We start from the raw sequence: 18,419 nt of genomic DNA, 5'->3' as shown, positions 1-18,419 counted from the left end.
TCGGGCAAACTCAATTCGAATTAGAATTTTCCATAAAAAAATTTTAATCAAAACTGGGTATGGTCTAACCTAAATTAATTTTATGACAAGTGCAATATACTTGGGGTGTAATTGATTTATAATTTAGAAAAACTGATCGATCACATGACAAATGTATTATACTTGTTTCGTGATTGATTTGGTTTGATGGAATTTAATATGAATAAAAATTTTCTTGAAACAAATTATTTATATGTCCTATAAAACACAATTTCATGATCTCAAACTTATTAATTGAATCTCTAACCTTAATTACTAGATTAAGGTATGATTGATCCCACCCACATTTACAATCATTACATATGTGAAAGTTTACATAAAGAATAAAAATTACAGCCCACCTTTCTGAGCTACTCATCACCTCAAAAAGTCTTGAGCTCTATAATTACCCAATCTTCACACTATTCTCTCCAGTCTCCACTTTCTTGAGTTCCTTCCATCTATGGCGAAACCCACCCCCCACATCGCCATTCTCCCTACTCCAGGCATGGGCCACCTCATTCCCTTACTCCAATTCGCCAAGAACCTCCTCCACCGCCACCATTTCTCCGCCACTTTCATCATCCCCACCTATTGCCCTCTCCTCGGCCCCCAAAAAGCCTTCCTCTCCACCCTACCCGCCGGCGTAGACCACCTCCTCCTCCCCCCCGTCAACACCGACGACCTTCCCCCCGACGTCAAGGTAGAAACACTTATTTCCGTCGTCATGGCCCGCTCCCTGCCGTCGATTCGTGACGCCGTTAAATCCTTTCTTGAGGATAACAGCAAGAAACTCGCTGCCTTCGTGGTTGATCTCTTCGGGACTGATGGAATCGACGTTGCGCTGGAACTGAATGTTCCTCCGTACATTTTCTTCCCCTCCACCGCCATGGCTTTGTCGCTTTTCCTTCACCTGCCGAAGCTCGACGAAGCGGTGTCGTGCGAGTACAAGGATGTGCCTGAAAAGTTGCGGGTTCCCGGGTGCATACCGATCCACGGGAAATATCTTCTGGACCCGCTTCAGGACAGGAAGAATGATGCCTACAAATGGGTTCTTCATCACTGTAAGAAGTACAGACTGGCGGAGGGGATAATCGTGAACAGTTTCAAAGAATTGGAGCCGGGCCCAATTGAAGCCCTGCAGCTGCAAGAACGAGAAATCGGAAAGCCCATTGTTTACCCCATTGGTCCATTGATCCAAACAGGCTCAAAACCCGATGATAATTCGGAGGAATCAATGTGTATAAAGTGGTTGGATGATCAGCCAAGTAATTCAGTTTTATATGTTGCTTTTGGGAGTGGTGGGACTCTGCCTCATGATCAGATAATTGAGCTTGCTCTGGGGCTGGAGATGAGTGAGGTGAGGTTTCTTTGGTTTCTGAGATGCGCAAATAACAAGATTTCGAGCGCCACACACTTCAGCATTCAAAGTTCTGATGATCCATTGCCTTACTTGCCACAAGGCTTCCTTGAGAGAACCAAGGGCCGTGGCCTGGTGGTACCGTCGTGGGTTCCACAGGCCAGGATCCTAGCCCATGAATCGACGGGGGGCTTTCTGACACACTGTGGATGGAACTCAACTCTTGAAAGCATCGTCAATGGAGTTCCATTGATCGCATGGCCGTTGTACGCGGAGCAGAAAATGAACGCAGTACTGCTGCATGAGGATGTGAAAGTGGCTCTGAGTAAGGTGGGAGAAAGTGGATTGGTGGGGAGAGTTGAGATTGCAAATGTAGTGAAGTGTTTGATGGAAGGTGAAGAAGGGAAAGAGATAAGGGGTCGTGTGAGGTATCTTAAGGATGCTGCTGCAAATGTGGTCAGTGAGAATGGTTCTTCCACAACGTTGTTAGACCAGTTGGCTGATAAGTGGAAGAGTAAGTTAGTGAATGGGAAAAAGTAGACATGCGTAATACACGTGTATGTGTATGGGACTCGTAATATGGGAATTTTCTTGTTTTTTTGTTTTGGTTTGATGTAGAAATGTATAATTTGTGGTGTTTTTATGGATGAGAATATGTATAGCCACCACATTATTGAGTTTTGTTAGTGATAAGGTGGAGATTGCACTCATAGTGAAATGTTTGGTGACCTCATCCTACAGACAACAAGCACATGATCCAACCAATACAACATTTGATTCTATACTTTATTATTATTACTTTCTTTTACCTTTTTATCTTGGGTTTGGGTGGGAAGTTAGGTGGAGTTTGCTTATATATATAACTAGCATAGAACTCCTACTATACATAGTTATATATATTTTAAATTAAATAAAAATGTATAATTATAGTGCTATAGATGAATTTGTTATGCAAAATAAAATTTTTATTTTTAATGAGTACAATATTGTAGTTTTGTATAGATAGATTGAATTTTGTATATATTCAACCCAATATAAAAATAAAAATAAAAATAATTAGTTAAAATGTATTATTTGTTTATATAATTCATCTTTCTCCTAAATTATATTAAAGTATGTAATCTAAAATAATTTTACTTATTGAAAAAATAAAATATAAAATAAGAATAGAAACTTCGGTTGATGAATTATTGAGCCATGCCCGCAAGATAGGCATACTGGTCCAGTTGGCTAGCAACGCAGTTGGTTCGCCAACTGGACCATCCTAAACCCGCTTCTAAATATGGCGGATATTTAGAAAAAAGGAAGGGAAAATCAAAACGTAATATTTATATAATTTATCTTTCTCAGAAATTATATTAAAGTACGTAATCTATAATGATTTTATTATTAAAAAAAACAAAATATAAAGCCAGAATAGAAACTTCAGTTAATGAATTATAAGAAAGACAAATGGAGGGGGGGGGGGGAATAGAAAGGATTATTGGGCCACGCTCGCAAGATAGACATACTGGTCTAGTTGGCTAGCAACCCAGTTGGTTCGCGAGTAGGACCAACAGGATACAAAAATGTCCACCAACAAGATTGATAAAAGCCCATCAGCCAAGAAGAAAGACCTATAGGCCCACCTGCTACTTTACTTAGCTTGTAAACCCAAGAACAAAATAATATGGTAAATTATAACGAGCTACCTTCATGTTTGTGATATATAATTATAAATACTCTCTCGTTGTTTGAAATATTATAAATTTTTCTTAATATTTGATGAAATTATATAATAGTTGAATGGAAGATTATGTCAATTTTATAGTATTGTATTTTCTTTAGTTTTTTCTTAAATAAATCAAATAAGATGGAGGAAAATTTTGAAAATTATAAAAAAGATTATCGATTAGAAAGAAAAAAATTTCAGATAATTTTTTATAATAAATAAAATTATAATTCATAGTTTAAAGAGTATTTTGGTTAATTTATCATAAAAAGGGATGGAAATCTAAAAAAAGTTAATACATTGGACTAATTGATAGATGGTCGTTATAATCTTTAAAATGACAAAAAAATCACATAAAGGAGCACGAACAATACACCGCTAGTTTTAAGGGGTTTTTTCTTTTGGCCCTTTTTCTTGAGAGAGTTTTTTGTATGCTCTTTTTTTTTTTTTTAAGTAAGAGGATGAAATAAAATCGATTATAGTTATTCATCTTGAATATCAATATATATTTGACAAAGATTATTACAACAATGACAATATCTACTATGTAGTAGAAATAACATTCATACATATAGCAAGGTTCGAACCCATGACCTTTAAGATAATGGGGCCTCACTTTCCCCAACTAAACTAGGTTTTATTGACTTGTATGCTCTTTTCTAACAAAAGCTTTTTTTTGTCACTTTTCAAACCTAACGTTTTAAAATATATTATGAATAAGAAAATATATATAAATCGATACATCATAATTCTAAAACAGAAAAGAAAGAAAAAAGAAAACAACAAAGAAAAAAAAAATCAAGTTAGGAGTATTATTGACATAACATAAAATTGATATTGCTATGTCATAATCGTTGTTTGTAAGAGAAAAATGCATTTTCTCAATTTACCCCTGTGTTATACAATTCACAAGAATTTTTTCTTTGGTCATATCTCATATCACAACGGTTGAATTGCATTTTTCCCTTTCCTTTTATGTAGTATACATACATGTACATAATGGGAAGGCTAAATGGCATTTTAACCCATTTAAAGCACGTTGCATCTGGACTTGTTACCTCACTTGTACTTTGCACTGATCTTTGATCATGTCTTGTCTGTTCCTTATGGTCTCTCACAACCACAAATGGTTTTAGTGATGGAGACATACCCCTCTCCTGCTTTGATTAATCTATGCCAAAAAAAAAAAAAAAGAAAAGAAATTACCATGTTGCTGAATTTATAGTTGGGATGAGGAAGATCTGACCATACAAGAGTGGAAAATTAGCCAAGTAATGGAGGATGGGAGCTCTACTGTGTGCGTAACAGGAGGCGCAGGTTACATCGGTTCTTCACTTGTTAAGAAGCTTTTGAGTGAAGGGTATACTGTTCATGCAACTCTCAGGGATTTGAGTATGTCACTTGTTGGATTTCTTCCAAGTTGATCTTGAAATTTGACATGTAGAGACAATTTATGTTCTTGTTCTCAATAAGAAGTTGTTTCAAACAGACTGTCTTGGATTTTTCATGTGTTTGTTTCCCCCATTTAAGGTTAATTCTGTGTTTGATTGATTGTTTCATTCATGTAGATGATAGCACAAAGGTGGAATTTTTAAGGAGCTTTTGTGGGGCAGAGGAAAGATTGAAGTTGTTTGAAGCTAACATATACAAACCAGAGGAATTTGAGGCAGCAATTCAAGGTTGTGAGTTTGTTTTCCATGTGGCAACCCCTCTGCTCCACACTGAGGGCTACAAGGTTCTTTCATACTACTCTTTGTTGTAGTTTTAGTTGGTTCTATAGCTTTATTCTGGAAAAGAATTGGTGTTTGATGATTTGATGAATGGAGCAGCATACAAATAGGGTTGATGCAACAGTTGATGCAGCCAGGAGCATTGCCACTGCTTGCATCAGATCAAGAACGGTGAGGCGGCTCATCTACACTGCCACTGTTATGGCTGCTTCACCACTGAAGGATGATGGGAGTGGTTTCAAGGAGTTCATGGATGAGACCTGTTGGACACCTCTCAATTTTTCTATCCTTTACAGCAATGACTTTGTTGAGGTAAGAACTAAGAAGCTGCTGCTGCTTCTTCTTTTGTTGCTGCTCGCATAGCAGTCCCTCTGCCAACATGAGGACTGTGGTGATTTGTACATACTCCCGTAAGCAATCTATGGTTTGGGGGACATGCCTCGGCTCATGGTGGTGATAGGAGTCGAAGCCAATAATAACTAACACCGCAACTTTTCATATCTTTTGAAATAAATCATATAAGTGGTCATTCCATCAAGAGCTATCGTTTGAGTATTGCCTGTGTTGCGTTGAAAACTCTTGTGCAGGAGTACACTCGAGCAAAGACATTGGCCGAGAAGGAAATCTTAAGCTTTGGCAGTGAAAAAAATGCTGGAGAAATGGAGGTGGTGACACTGCTCTGTGGCCTTGTTGGTGGAGAAGCTCTTATGCCATATTTATCTGGAAGCTTAACGGTGTTCTTGGCACAGATCACAAACGACGAACTTGCCCTAAACTCACTCAAGTTCTTACAAGAGCTGCTTGCAAAAATCCCAGTTGTTCACGTTGAGGATGTATGCAATTGCCACATCTTCTGCATGAAAGAAGCTTCAATGAATGGCCGATTCCTTTGCGCCAACGGCTATATCTCGACTGCAGAAATTGCCAGCTACTACCAGCAGAAATATCCTGAGTTCAGCATCAAGAAAGAGTAAGTTGTGGATATTGCAAAGCATTATTGATTTCAGAATTCTTGTTTCCCAGCAGGCTAAGAACAATCTGAGAAGACATATATGATTTTTGCTGTTTCCGACTTTCTACTTTCTGCAGGCACTTTGAATGTCCTAAATATGAAACCAAGTGGGGGTCTAATCTGCTTGCTGAAAAGGGTTTTCAGTATCAATATGACTGGCAGAAGGTTTTGGATGATTGCATCACTTTTGCCAGGAAAACTGAATATGGTGTATTCAAGGATTTTCGCTTGATCTAGTTGTCTAGGATTTTCTTTTCTGCCTAATACAAGAATATGTTATGTATTGAACTTAGACTCAATATCATTTTATTTCTGATTTCGCTGGGTAGCCTTAGATTCTTGGGTGACCTTCGGTCGTAATAGACGTTGTTCCAAATTATTCGAAACGGTTGCGACGGATCGTTCCTACTTAGCAACGGCTTTTGTATTACTTGTTTAGAAACCGTTTTTAAATACGTCTGACTACCTAAAATTATAATTTGAATGTTTGGAACATTTTCTTTATTTAGAATGGTTTATTTTCTTTTTTTTTTTTTTTTTGCATTTTATATACATGTTTCGGAATGGTCTTTGTAATATTGTCTACATAAATTTGAATGTAAGAAAAATGCATGTTTCAACTCATATAGAAATACATTTTGGCACGATTTTGATTGTGCGAGGTTATATATTGTGGAACAGGTATTGGAACACAATTTGATCCTTCTTTTGAAATATATTTTGATATGGCTTGTTCCTTTGTTTGTAATACATGTTAGAACTATTAGGTCGATGTTGTAGAATCTGATTTGGAACGGTATTGCACCACCAGTTTCCACTAGATTTTATACACTTTTTGAAACAGGATTTCCAATACTATGTCATTAATTTTTATTTATTTTGTTTGGACACATTCACTTATCGTGTCAAAGTCCATTCCTACTTTATATAACTCCTTAAAAATATGTTTCATAATTTTCTTATAATAATAATTAATTACTGAACTTAGTAAAATTAATTAAAAAATAATTGTTTTATTTTAATTTGTTTAATTATGTAAATATTGAATTATGGAATAAAATTAACATTAAAAATGATACTGAGGGAATAGATTATATGTAATATAAAAATTGTATATTTACAAATATATGAAAAAAATCCTAATCTACACCCTGGTCTCCTCGTCAGCATGATCCCTTGGCTCATCGTCCGGAGCACGGAGGTCTGCCTTTCGGCTATGACGGGTCGGTACTCGAGGTGCTTACCTGCATTAACTTAATCATGGTCATCATGTCGACCATCATAATCAGCAGCTTCGTCATCCAATCCTCCATGTCCGGGCATGGCGGTGGCAATGTGTAGGTTCGGCTCGAGGTGTGGGCCTCAAAATCAAGGTCGAATACATAGCTTTGTTCTTGCCCTGACCGCTGTCAGCCACAACGGTTGCACAATCATCGCTACGGAGCCCTTAGATGAGGTTGGAGAATCCTGCCCATCAACCGTGGCCTAAGGCTGGTGATCTTCCAGCAGCTTCTGGGATATCTCGTGCAAAACAAACAAAAATATTTTTATTAAAAAATTAAACAAATAAAATATTTTAAATAATTATTACTTACTGCCACTTGTGCTACCCTCCGGTTGCTCCAGCTGGCATCGACATTCTTCTTGTAGCATCTGGAGAATAACTTCATTTGTTTCACAGGCCGACCGAGCTCTATCTCCTATATAAGAAAAGAACAATTAGCAAAATATTTATAAAATACTAATAAAATTTTTAAACAAATAAAAATACTTACCATCTTCCTCTTGTGCATGCCGATAGAGCAAGACCCCCACTGTAGACAGTAACTACCACTTCGGGGTTAGGGTTGGTTGACCTTGTTTTTTGCAGACTCATCCTTGAAGTCCCCGCTGGCTTAGTATAGCTACAACTGGCGCCAAACCTCATTGGCCAGCCACACGAGTCTGGTCAGGTTAGCCCTGGCAATAGTGAACGGCTTCCGAATGAACTTGCCCACATATGAAAGATTCGGAATATGGACTCATCATCACAATCCTACTAGTACCTCATCTACAACATCACAAGAGGAAAAAGAATGTTAAAATAAAGAAAAAAGATTAGAGGAGGCGGACCACTGGACATGATCTTTTTTTTCAATTTCAAGACCAAAGGGGGGATTTTTGTCATTGTACCTTAAGACTAAAATTGGTAACAGGTCCACTTACGGGACCAAAAGTATAATTTACCCTTATACATGACAAAATTTAGTTTCCTCATATAAAATTGGTCACAAGAAAAGATATTTTTTTGTAGTGACTCCAATTATAATATATTTTTATATTTAAACTAAGATTTTTTATATACTTTCTCAATTATACATATTTTAAAAATATAATATAAAATATATAATTCAATTTATATATAAAAACAAACCAAAAAATAAAAATAAAAAAGGAGGATGTTGAAAGACGGTGGAATGATGGATTGGGAAAAGGAGGAGAAGTCACCGGAGCAGGGGAGATTGAAGGTGGGTGATGGTGCAGAATGATCGCCTGAAGTTGGCTTTCAGAAGTGGTCAACTGAGAGCTAAAGCGCGGTGGCCGTGACGGAGACAAAAAAGTAGTAGAAGACTAGAGCCCAGGTTAGGAGATTGGTGAAAGAAAAAATGAAGATAACTCGCTGAAGGCTAAATGGTAGTGGGTGGGCTGTTAAAATACTCGTCATTGGATGGACTTTCCAATAGTCATGGACCAACATCGAGAGGTGATCGGACCGTGGAGAAAAAGGCGACAGAAGATCGAGGCGATGGTTAGGATTTTTTATATATTAAAATAATATATTTTTATTTTCTATAAACATAATTAGATCTGAGTCATACATTTAAATCAAATTAAATATATATGTTGATTTAAAAGGGGCATTCTTGTCATTGTACCTTAAGACTCACATTAAATGCACCAGGGGCAATGTGCTCTTTTTAAAAAAATACAGAAGATAAAATAATATTTTATTTTTTACAAGGACTTATATGAATATTTTGAATAACATTGAAGTTAATATGTAATTTACCCATATTTTACGTACTTTTTGTTTATTGATATTTCTAGTTCCTTTTTTAAAAAAATTCTATAATAAATAAATCATAATTTTCAATATTTAATAATATACTAATATGTTTTTGCAGTTATCCAGAAATATCCATATACTCGACGGATAGGGCATTTGACAATGGGGTAAATTACATTTTTTTGGTCCCATAAATGGACATGTTTTCAATTTTCGTCCCACACTCAGGCCAATTGCACATTTAGTCCCATATGTAAATATTTTTTTCAATTTCAGGACCAAAGGAGGGATTCCATTAAAAAATTAAAACTGGCGTTAAGTTTTTGACGGAATCCCCCTTTTGGTCCTGAAATTAAAAAAATCCACATATGGGACTAAATGTACGGATTGGCCTAAGTGTGGGACTAAAACTGAAAATAGGTCCACTTATAGGACCAAAAATGTAATTTACCTCAAACTATGTTATAATACTTTACCCTTCCACTCTTGGTACAGAGATAGGAACATAACTTATAACACAATAATTGGAACGATTATAGCAACGGACATACCTCTCCAACAGTAAAGGGTGGAAACTAAGAGGAATATGATGTCAACAGTATGATTCCGTTTCTCCATAGTTCCAATAACTGATCCTACTTGTCATGAGATCCGCTCCAAATTTTGCTTCTTTTTTTTTTAGTGAAGTTTATATATTATTTCACATATTGTTAATAGAAATACATCTATTGTTTTAAATAATAAATACTATTAATATAAATTTATGATAGTATATATTTATATATAAAATAATATTTTAATCTTAAAAATCATAAAAAAATCATAAATTCTCAAAGCTAGCGCTTGAATTACACCGCCATATATAAAGGATAATTTTACTTCAATTTGAAAAATACATAAGAATATTTTACTATTTTTTCATATGGGGTATTGTATACATATCACAAGGGGATAATTTTATCTTTTTTTTTTAAAATTAATCTGAACATAACGTAATCGTTTAGAAAATAAAAGAGTAGATAAAAAATTTAAATTAGTTAAGCTGACCTAAATATAGAATTAAAAAATTCATTAAAATCAAAGTTGAAAGCATGTTCAATTGGATAAAAAAAGACTTATTCCAATGTTCAAATATAATTTTTTCCAGTGCAAATCAATATCATCATTTGTATTTCAACGTTGTTCAATTTGCATATATTAAAAATTTGAATAGTTTTTATATTATCATTGAAGAAATATTTTTTAATAAATTAATTTAATAATGTATTCTGGTAATATCATTAGGAAAAGAAAAACATGTACACTTGCTTCGTTCGGTTTAAGAAACTTTATTGTTTAATTTTGATATAAATTTAAAATTTTAAAAATTTTATTTTTTCAAACTTATTATAAAAATAATAATAGAACATTTAATGGGTTCCGAATCCAATAGTTTTAAATATAACATTGATAAAATCAATAGGGTTGAAGAAAAATATACAAATAATAATTACAAGTATTTATTGAGTATGATTCTCCAAAAATATTAATACGCATTCATTAACACATCTTGCTTAGTCAAACACCATCTAAAACAAAAATTAATATCAACAAATTTTATTAATGTCCCACATTGAAATTGAAGATACCTCAAGAAAAAAAAATAAAAAAGTACCCGACTGACACGCAACGTCAGCCGCTCTCAAGGGGTCATTACTATATATCAATATAAAGGAATCAAGGAAATATCATCCTATATTATAAATGACTACGGCTAATTTTACGAGCACTTAAAAACTTCTCATAAAATGTTTGAGAAATTATAAACTCTCGAAAGTTATTTGGCAAATTTTTCCTAAAGAGCTTTTAAGATTCTAAAAGACGATATTTTGGATCTTATAAGATATATTTAAAATAACGAAAGAAAAAAAGTTATCCTCAGCCAACTTTTTTTAAAATATCTTATAAGTTATTTAATCTTATATTCAATAAACAAAAACACATTCATAATTGTTAGGATTTTATTTTTACCTTTCATATAATTGACGTTTCCCCCAAATCAAAATTATTTATTTATATAATTTTAAATTCTGATGATTTTTTGGTCATTATCACAGTATGAAAAACTTATTATATCAAACCCTCTAACATTTTATAAGCTTTGACATCTTATTTATCCAAACAGTTCAACAATTTATTTTTAAAATACGATTAAACATTTTTAAGTTCTTATAAAATATTTCAAATAAACTTAGCCAAACACTCTCTGAGTTCAGACTTTGACAAAGAGAGAGCTCTCATGAATTTTCATCCATTTAGTACTATCTTTTGATTTTTGTGGTAATCTTTTTAATTTATGAATTAAATGCAATGGAGAAAATTTCTTGGGGCATGCATTATAACAACAGTCCTTCAAAACTGTAAAGTATCTGATTTAAACTATAATTTTTATATATTCAAGAAATAAAGTCTTTATCAAAATGACATGCTAAGTAATGGAGAAGGGGAGGTGTAGTGTGTGTGTGACAGGAGGCGCAGGTTACATTGCTTCTTCACTTGTTAAGAAGCTTTTGGGTGAAGGGTATACTGTTCATGCAACTCTCAGGAATTTGAGTATGTCACTTCTTGGACTTCTTTAGTGTCTTCAATAAGTTGTTGTACCAAGCAACACTGCCTTGGATTTTCATGTGTTTGTTTCCTCCATTTAAGGTTAATTCTTTGTGTTTGATTAATTCATGTAGATGATAGCACAAAGGTACGACTTTTGAGGAGCTTTTGTGGGGCGGAGGAAAGACTGAAGTTGTTTGAAGCTAACATATACAAACCAGAGGAATTTGAGGCAGCAATCCAAGGTTGTGGGTTTGTTTTTCATGTGGCGACCCCTCTGCTCCACACTGAGGGCTACAAGGTTCTTTCATACTAGGCTTTGTTGTGGTTTTAGTAGTTAGTGTTATAGCTTTATACTTGAAAAGAATTGATGATTGATGATTTGATGAATGGAGCAGCATATAAATAGGGTTGATGCAACAGTTGATGCAGCCAGGAGCATTGCCACTGCTTGCATCAGATCAAGAACGGTGAGGCGGCTCATCTACACTGCCACTGTTATGGCTGCTTCACCATTGAAGGATGACGGGAGTGGTTTCAAGGAGTTCATGGATGAGACCTGTTGGACACCTCTCAATTTTTCTATTCCTTATGACAATGATGTTCTTGAGGTAAGAAGTAAGAAGCTGCTGTCTTGATAGGGCTTTATTTGTCGGATGGCTGTCGTTGCTTTTCTTGGCTCGGATAGACTACATCCAATCAAATGATTGTGGATTTGATTTCCAGGTGCGAAAGATTGTGTTGGTTAATAGTCCTGGGATATGCCCTGGCTCGTGATGGTGACAGGAGCCTAAACCACTCAAACTTTCTTTTTATTGTAGAAAGAAAAATATAATTCACTAATTACAGGCATAACTATATGTAGACATTTTGAATAGACTTGAAAGATGCACTATTTGAAACTAAACTGACAGAGCTTTAGTTCCATATGTGATTCTTTCAATATGACAAACGTTGGAGTTCTGAAAACATGCTTTAAAGTCTCCTGAAAATCTGTCACTGCTGAAAACAAGAAGGCAAGTTTCTTGGAAATTCTCAACACTAGTCACCACTATTCTTATCTTTCAAAGTAAATTATTGGAGCTTTGATTGCATCAAACAAGACTAGCATTTGACTGTTGTCTTATTATCATGGAAAATCTTTTTCAGGACTATACTCGAGCAAAGACATTGGCTGAGAAGGAACTCTTAAGCTTTGGCAGTAACAATGCCGGAGAAATGGAGGTGGTGACACTGCCCTGTGGCCTTGTGGGTGGAGATGGTCTTATGCCATATTTATCTGCAACCTCAACGGTGTTCTTGGCACAGCTCACAAACGACGAACTTGCACTAAACTCACTGAACTTCTTACAAGAGCTGCTTGCAAAAATCCCAGCCGCTCACATTGACGATGTGTGCAATGCCCACATCTTCTGCATGAAAGAAGCTTCAATGAATGGCCGATTCCTTTGCGCCAACGGCTACATCTCGACTGCAGAAATTGCCAGCTACTACCAGCAGAAATATCCTGAGTTAAGCATCAAGAAAGAGTAAGTTGTGGATATTGCAAAGCATTATTGATTTCAGAATTCTTGTTTCCCAGCAGGCTAAGAACAATCTGAGAAGACATATATGATTTTTGCTGTTTCCGACTTTTGACTTTCTGCAGGCACTTTGAGTGTCCTAAATATGAAACCAAGTGGGGGTCTAATCTGCTTGCTGAAAAGGGTTTTCAGTATCAATATGACTGGCAGAAGGTTTTGGATGATTGCATCACTTGTGCTAGGAAAACTGAATATGCTGTATTCAAGGATTTTTACTTGATCTAGTTGTCTAGGATTTCCTTTGACTGCCTAATGCAAGAATATGGTATGTGTTGAGTACTTGCAACATTTTTCATGCAAGAAAAAGGAAAAATCAATTCAGAAATAAAAAACTTTTCATATGCTCAACTTTTTTATCCAAAACAAGTTCGGTCGAACCTAAACAATCATAGAGCAAGTGGATTAATATTACAAAGAAAGGAAAATACCATGGAAAATTTTATTAACCAATCATGCTGCAAGATACTTTACAAACAACGAAAAATTCCCACCCAATCAAGTTTGATCAAACTAAACCAATTACATGGCAAGTGTAATACACTTGCGATATGAAATAAAACTACAAGAAAAAAAGAGTTCAATTAGTGGAAGGAATATGTTCTATAGAGTGGAGTTTTAAACTCATCAACAACTTGTCAGAGCGTATTTGTTGTCGGGCTGTCATATTGTGAATGTGTCAAGTCAAAAGTATTACTGTTGAACAATCCAGAAAATTCAATTTACAATGAGTTTGAATTTCCTTACAGAGAGTGAGGTACGCGTGACTCAACCTAAAGAGTTGTTCCATTCTTGGACTGCAGACTATACTAACCAGATGTGTCGTGGAAATGAGAAACAAAATCCATGTTATCAATCTAAAAACCCGAATCTTCAAGTAGGAAATTCGTGACTGTATTTGGATACGAGACTACCTCACTAAAGTCCGACTCAGATCCAAGGAAATTGTGACCAAACCCGAAATTGTTCACCTGGCCTGGTGACAGTGAGAAACAGGAGTCAGACATGGCTGGAGAGAAAAAAGTAGGCGAAAAGCTTGTCTCGACAAAATCTTTTGCCTTGGAAAAGAATTGAGTTTCCAAATTTTCAGGTTCAAATAGGGTGGAATGAAAATTCTCCTCCTGATGATCAAGTTCGGATGTGTCAACTTTAACGTCTGGTTCAATGCCGATCATCATCTGTTGCAAAAAACTTGGGCTCTCTTCTGCTTTCCTTGGTACATTGACGTTTTCTTTCGTCAGTTTTAGCTTCTCTTGGATACAACTGTGCTTCCCTTTGTAAACAACCTCAACGACAGAAGGGTGGTCGTGGCGATGAATGCACCGGTAATATGCCCTGCCAATTTGAACACCCTTTGTAAGAGATCAAAGTCAAGCTTTTGTTTAAGGTTCTGATGTTCCTTAAACTGGAACAGGAGTGATTTTAGGACAAGCAGATGTGAGTATAACAACCGGTTATCTTCATCGGCTGTAGATGTTGTCGTTTCTTTGTATTACATATCTCAAAGAGTGGCATTATGCATGCTACAATTTATGTCTCTATCACCTAAGAAGCTTAAGGTCTGAAACTATTGAGAAGAATGTTACTTCTGAATGAGAAATAGGGGGATAAAATGGAGAAGCCCATGAAGCAAGTGGCCTAGACAAGTAATTTAATCAGTACAATGTCTTAAAGAGTGAAGTTATTACATATGTACTGACATAGGTGAGCTAGTTGAACTTTTGATTGACAAGTCACAGGAAACCACACAGTTCCAATATTTGAAATAGGACAACATATACATGTCCAAACTGACTTGCATAGTATTCTTGCAACAATTAAGCCTCAAACTCAAACCCGACAAAGATTTATAACACAATTTCCATCTTGTTGAAAATGAGATCATAGACAAAACAAATGGACAAAGTTTGTAAAAATCAAGAAACTGGAATTTTGTACCTGGGACGATTAGCTCCCAGAATATCTTTCTGCCCATATTTTCTCCAGTTAAACCCGTTATCAAGCTGACCTTCAAACCCTGTCCCAGAGCACAAACGCACTTGTAATGATTCACTCACTCCGGGCATCCTCTTTGTGCAAATCCAAGAAAATCAATTCACGTCCAAACCCCACCACTCCAACATTAACTAATCCAAAAAGATCATAAAAAATGATCAATGTCTGATATGCTTATTAGTTATTATCTTTTCTTGTGAAAATCTGTAGAGAGTTGATCCTTAGAATCCCTGTCAGAAACTTCACTTGTGGAACTGCTCAAAATAGTAGCAAGAGCAGACAAAGGCATGCAATTATGAAGCAGTTGTATTGCATTGTCATAACAAGAAACTATATTTTGAAGCAAAACGGCAGATGATTAGTTATGATTGATGATGATCTGATTGATTGATGAAGCAGTTATATTTGATCCCCTTCCATGAAAATTTGGATGAAAGCTGACACCAACAAAAATTATATAAATTTTTAATTTTACCCCCTCATTGAATATTTTTCTATAATAGTTTTATATTTGTAAGAGTTTAAAATAATATATATAAAATAAAAAAAAGTGTAATTATAATAAAATTTTGCTCTCAAGTTATAGCCATTTGATAGAAAATAACCATAAATAAATAAAAAATTAGTCATCTATTGGTGCTTTTTCTTTAATTCCTATAAATGGAGTGATATTAACATTATTGCTGCATCTATTCATGATGGTGTTTACCTCACCCCACATATAAGAAGTAAAACAAGTATAAAAAAAATGACTAGTTTTTTCGTTCATAAATGAATATTTTTTTATGTATTGGCTATAATTCAAAAATAATATTTTATGATAATTACACCCTTTTCACTTTATATATATCACATTTACTCCCTTACAAGTATAGAAATATTATTAGGGGCATGTTAGAGTGAGGAGTAAGATTGAAAGTTTATGTAACTTTTTCGTCGATTTTAACATTTTTTGTCCAAACTCTAATAAAAAAGAATTAGGTGTAAATAGAAAAATTTTGAAGGGGGTGTAAGTACGATTTTTTAAATTTTTTTAGAAGAAAAATATAATTTTATATTTTTATAAAGAGTCTAAAACTAATTAACCTTAATATATACAATTGATTGAAACGCACACCATATATGTGCGTAATTAGATTTTTAATATTATTTATTTAATAAATAAATAATAAAATAAAAATAAAAAATTGATGATAACTAATGAAATTAATTAATTGCATTTAGATGTCTATGATTAAGAAAGTATTAACATAAATAATTAATAAAAAATAATTATTTATTAAATAAATAAATATAGTTACGACGTTTTAGACCACTTCTATTTTACTAATATAATAATTATTATAGAGATATCTCATTTAATAAATAGTACAGACATATAATACAATATTTATATATAATATCAATTTATGATAAAGAAAATGAAACACAATATTTTAAGGTAGGAGGGCACATAATTTTTGGATTTCTTCTTCCAATGTAAAATTTATTTAATTGAGACATGCACAAAGGGGAAGGGGCATTTGAGTTGGGTGACAAGAAACATATAGCAAAAAAGAGTTAGGTGCCAAGAAACAAAAGCCATTTATCATAATTTATATTGGTTTTGATAAGAAATTATATTATTACAATCTTGATATCTTAATTTATGGAACTAAGGATATAATTGTTCCCGTGAAAAAATAAAAAAATAAAATAAAACATTCCGATTAGATTTTTTATTCTAAATCATATTGTATCTTTTATTTAATTTAACATGTACAAGCCACTTATATAAAAATAACATTTATTTTAGGGTAAATTACAATAAACTCTCCTAAGATTTAATATAATTATGCATATTTTATTATTGTTTGAAAAATTATTAATATCTCTTGATATTTGATGAAATCATATAATCTCTGAAGAAGCTGTGCATTTCCCAATCACAGGAGAATGATTGGCATGAAGATGATTAAAACCTAGCATCAGTCAACGCACTTCCAAAAGAAATGCAATGTAGCTAGAAGTCGCGTTTTAGCAAATATTTTTTTCCTTCTTTTGTATCACGTTTCTTTTAGTTATTTCAGCTTCCAAATTAGTTAGAGTAGTTAGGAGGTAGTTTGTAAACTCAGTAATATTTAAGCTGACTCTTCACCTCTATACCTGTAATTATTCATTCAGTTTTCCAGATTATTGAGATTAGTTTTTCCTCGCTATTGTTCTTGTTATTTCCATGACTTCTAATGCAGATTACTTTATCTTTTTTTTTTGGGGAAAAGTAAGTTTCATTAAGAAAAAGGTACAATAGTACAATACAACAGAGTTCAACGATTGGTTTCTCACTCAACAGATCAAGGGATACGCCATAGTCTGGATAATGCACATGAACTAACCGAGTATGAAAATTTTTTACTAAGGATCCTCTGTCTAACATCTTCAACTATGACGACGGCAAGAATAGATGGTGGCCGACTAGTCTGCTCGAATCATCTCAAGTTCCGTTCTCTCCAAATGTGATATATGCAAGTAGCCAGAAGTGTCCGGTAAGTCGTGTTGACGATGTGTTTCCCTCTCCATTTTCGCGCAGCCTAGTTAACGTCTTGTGGCCAATCTTGATTAGGTCAGGCAAAGCGCACAACCCCTAACAGCTGTGAGATACTGTCAGTCATAACAACATCGAAAAAATAGGTGGTTATGGGTCTCTATCGCCCCCTCCTCACAAAAAACACAGTCACCTAGGTGTGATAACCACGGTCGATCAGTCGTAGATAGCTTCCCCAAAATAGCGAGCCAAAGGATGAAAATATGCTGAGAAATCTTCAGGGAGCCCGAAAGTAGAGAAGCGCAGCTTACATTGGGCCCCAACGGTTCCAATAATCTATAAAGTGCTCGGGCTGTAGGTCGGCCCGTCTCAAAGCGCCAGATGATTCAATCATTCTCTCCATGGATCTGAGGCAATGCCTCTGTAATCTCCAAGCACTCGATGTCAATGATGAGGGGCTAGTGCCATTGCCCTTCCTTAACAACACTGTTGAGCTTCGTCGGTACCGGCAACTCAAGAAGATCTGGCCCTCGTGGAAATCTATCAATAAGAGGGCTAAGGTAATGCCACGGATCCTTCCAGAGATAGAATGTATTCCCATCACCAATCTGGTAATCAACAACTGCTTCAGGATTGTAAGCAGTCGTAAGAGTTTTCTCCACCCCCATGAACCCCCACGGTCAGAAACTGTCCAAATTGATGTATTTCGTAATCGCCCGTGGTACAACCATTCCACCCAGATGGACGTCCTATCACAGCGGATGACGTCACATAGTTTCTTACTTGTTAAAGCCCGATTCATCTTTTCCATGCATTCTACTGCAGATTTCTTCATGGTATCAGAGCCATCATCATGA

The 18,419-nt window shown here is 34.9% G+C and overlaps 4 protein-coding genes across 4 annotated transcripts; 3 read left to right on the top strand and 1 right to left on the bottom strand.

Annotated features, from left to right (window-relative positions):
• Positions 1-264: 264 nt before the first annotated feature.
• LOC105173098 (hydroquinone glucosyltransferase) lies at positions 265-2,111 on the top strand. The gene has a single exon (XM_011094746.3). It carries the CDS (start codon positions 482-484, stop codon positions 1,916-1,918), a length of 1,437 nt encoding a protein of 478 aa, XP_011093048.2. The 5' UTR covers positions 265-481; the 3' UTR covers positions 1,919-2,111.
• Positions 2,112-4,162: 2,051 nt separating this feature from the next.
• On the top strand, positions 4,163-6,335 carry LOC105173097 (NADPH HC-toxin reductase 1). The gene is made up of 5 exons (XM_088875270.1): positions 4,163-4,481; positions 4,658-4,824; positions 4,919-5,131; positions 5,407-5,789; positions 5,909-6,335. The coding sequence occupies exons 1-5, from the start codon at positions 4,364-4,366 to the stop codon at positions 6,066-6,068; spliced, it is 1,041 nt and encodes a 346-aa protein (XP_088731396.1). The 5' UTR covers positions 4,163-4,363; the 3' UTR covers positions 6,069-6,335.
• Positions 6,336-11,302: 4,967 nt separating this feature from the next.
• LOC105173142 (NADPH HC-toxin reductase 1-like) lies at positions 11,303-13,385 on the top strand. Its single transcript, XM_011094804.3, has 5 exons — positions 11,303-11,469; positions 11,598-11,764; positions 11,862-12,074; positions 12,613-12,992; positions 13,112-13,385. Exons 1-5 carry the CDS (start codon positions 11,352-11,354, stop codon positions 13,269-13,271), a joined length of 1,038 nt encoding a protein of 345 aa, XP_011093106.1. The 5' UTR covers positions 11,303-11,351; the 3' UTR covers positions 13,272-13,385.
• Positions 13,386-13,537: 152 nt separating this feature from the next.
• Positions 13,538-15,109, bottom strand: LOC105173141 (uncharacterized). The gene is made up of 2 exons (XM_011094803.3): positions 14,982-15,109; positions 13,538-14,378 (listed from the first exon to the last, which is right to left on the bottom strand). Exons 1-2 carry the CDS (start codon positions 15,107-15,109, stop codon positions 13,901-13,903), a joined length of 606 nt encoding a protein of 201 aa, XP_011093105.1. The 3' UTR covers positions 13,538-13,900.
• Positions 15,110-18,419: the final 3,310 nt, after the last annotated feature.

Source organism: Sesamum indicum, linkage group LG11, assembly GCF_026168435.1.
Source record: "Sesamum indicum cultivar Baizhima isolate 11 linkage group LG11, ASM2616843v1, whole genome shotgun sequence".
In the NCBI taxonomy this organism is placed as follows: domain Eukaryota; kingdom Viridiplantae; phylum Streptophyta; class Magnoliopsida; order Lamiales; family Pedaliaceae; genus Sesamum; species Sesamum indicum.
The sequence above is the reverse complement of the archived record's forward strand: the minus strand, read 5'-3'. Positions and strand labels throughout refer to the sequence as shown.

Coding starts and splice junctions, on each gene's coding strand:
- LOC105173098 (XM_011094746.3), top strand. CDS start 482: ATGGCGAAACCCACCCCCCACATCGCCATTCTCCCTACTCCAGGCATG.
- LOC105173142 (XM_011094804.3), top strand. CDS start 11,352: ATGGAGAAGGGGAGGTGTAGTGTGTGTGTGACAGGAGGCGCAGGTTAC. Junction 11,470..11,597: donor TGCAACTCTCAGGAATTTGA/GTATGTCACTTC, acceptor TAATTCATGTAG/ATGATAGCACAAAGGTACGA. Junction 12,075..12,612: donor ATGACAATGATGTTCTTGAG/GTAAGAAGTAAG, acceptor AATCTTTTTCAG/GACTATACTCGAGCAAAGAC.
- LOC105173097 (XM_088875270.1), top strand. CDS start 4,364: ATGGAGGATGGGAGCTCTACTGTGTGCGTAACAGGAGGCGCAGGTTAC. Junction 4,482..4,657: donor TGCAACTCTCAGGGATTTGA/GTATGTCACTTG, acceptor TCATTCATGTAG/ATGATAGCACAAAGGTGGAA. Junction 4,825..4,918: donor TCCACACTGAGGGCTACAAG/GTTCTTTCATAC, acceptor TGAATGGAGCAG/CATACAAATAGGGTTGATGC.
- LOC105173141 (XM_011094803.3), bottom strand. CDS start 15,109: ATGCCCGGAGTGAGTGAATCATTACAAGTGCGTTTGTGCTCTGGGACA. Junction 14,379..14,981: donor CTGGGAGCTAATCGTCCCAG/GTACAAAATTCC, acceptor TCAAATTGGCAG/GGCATATTACCGGTGCATTC.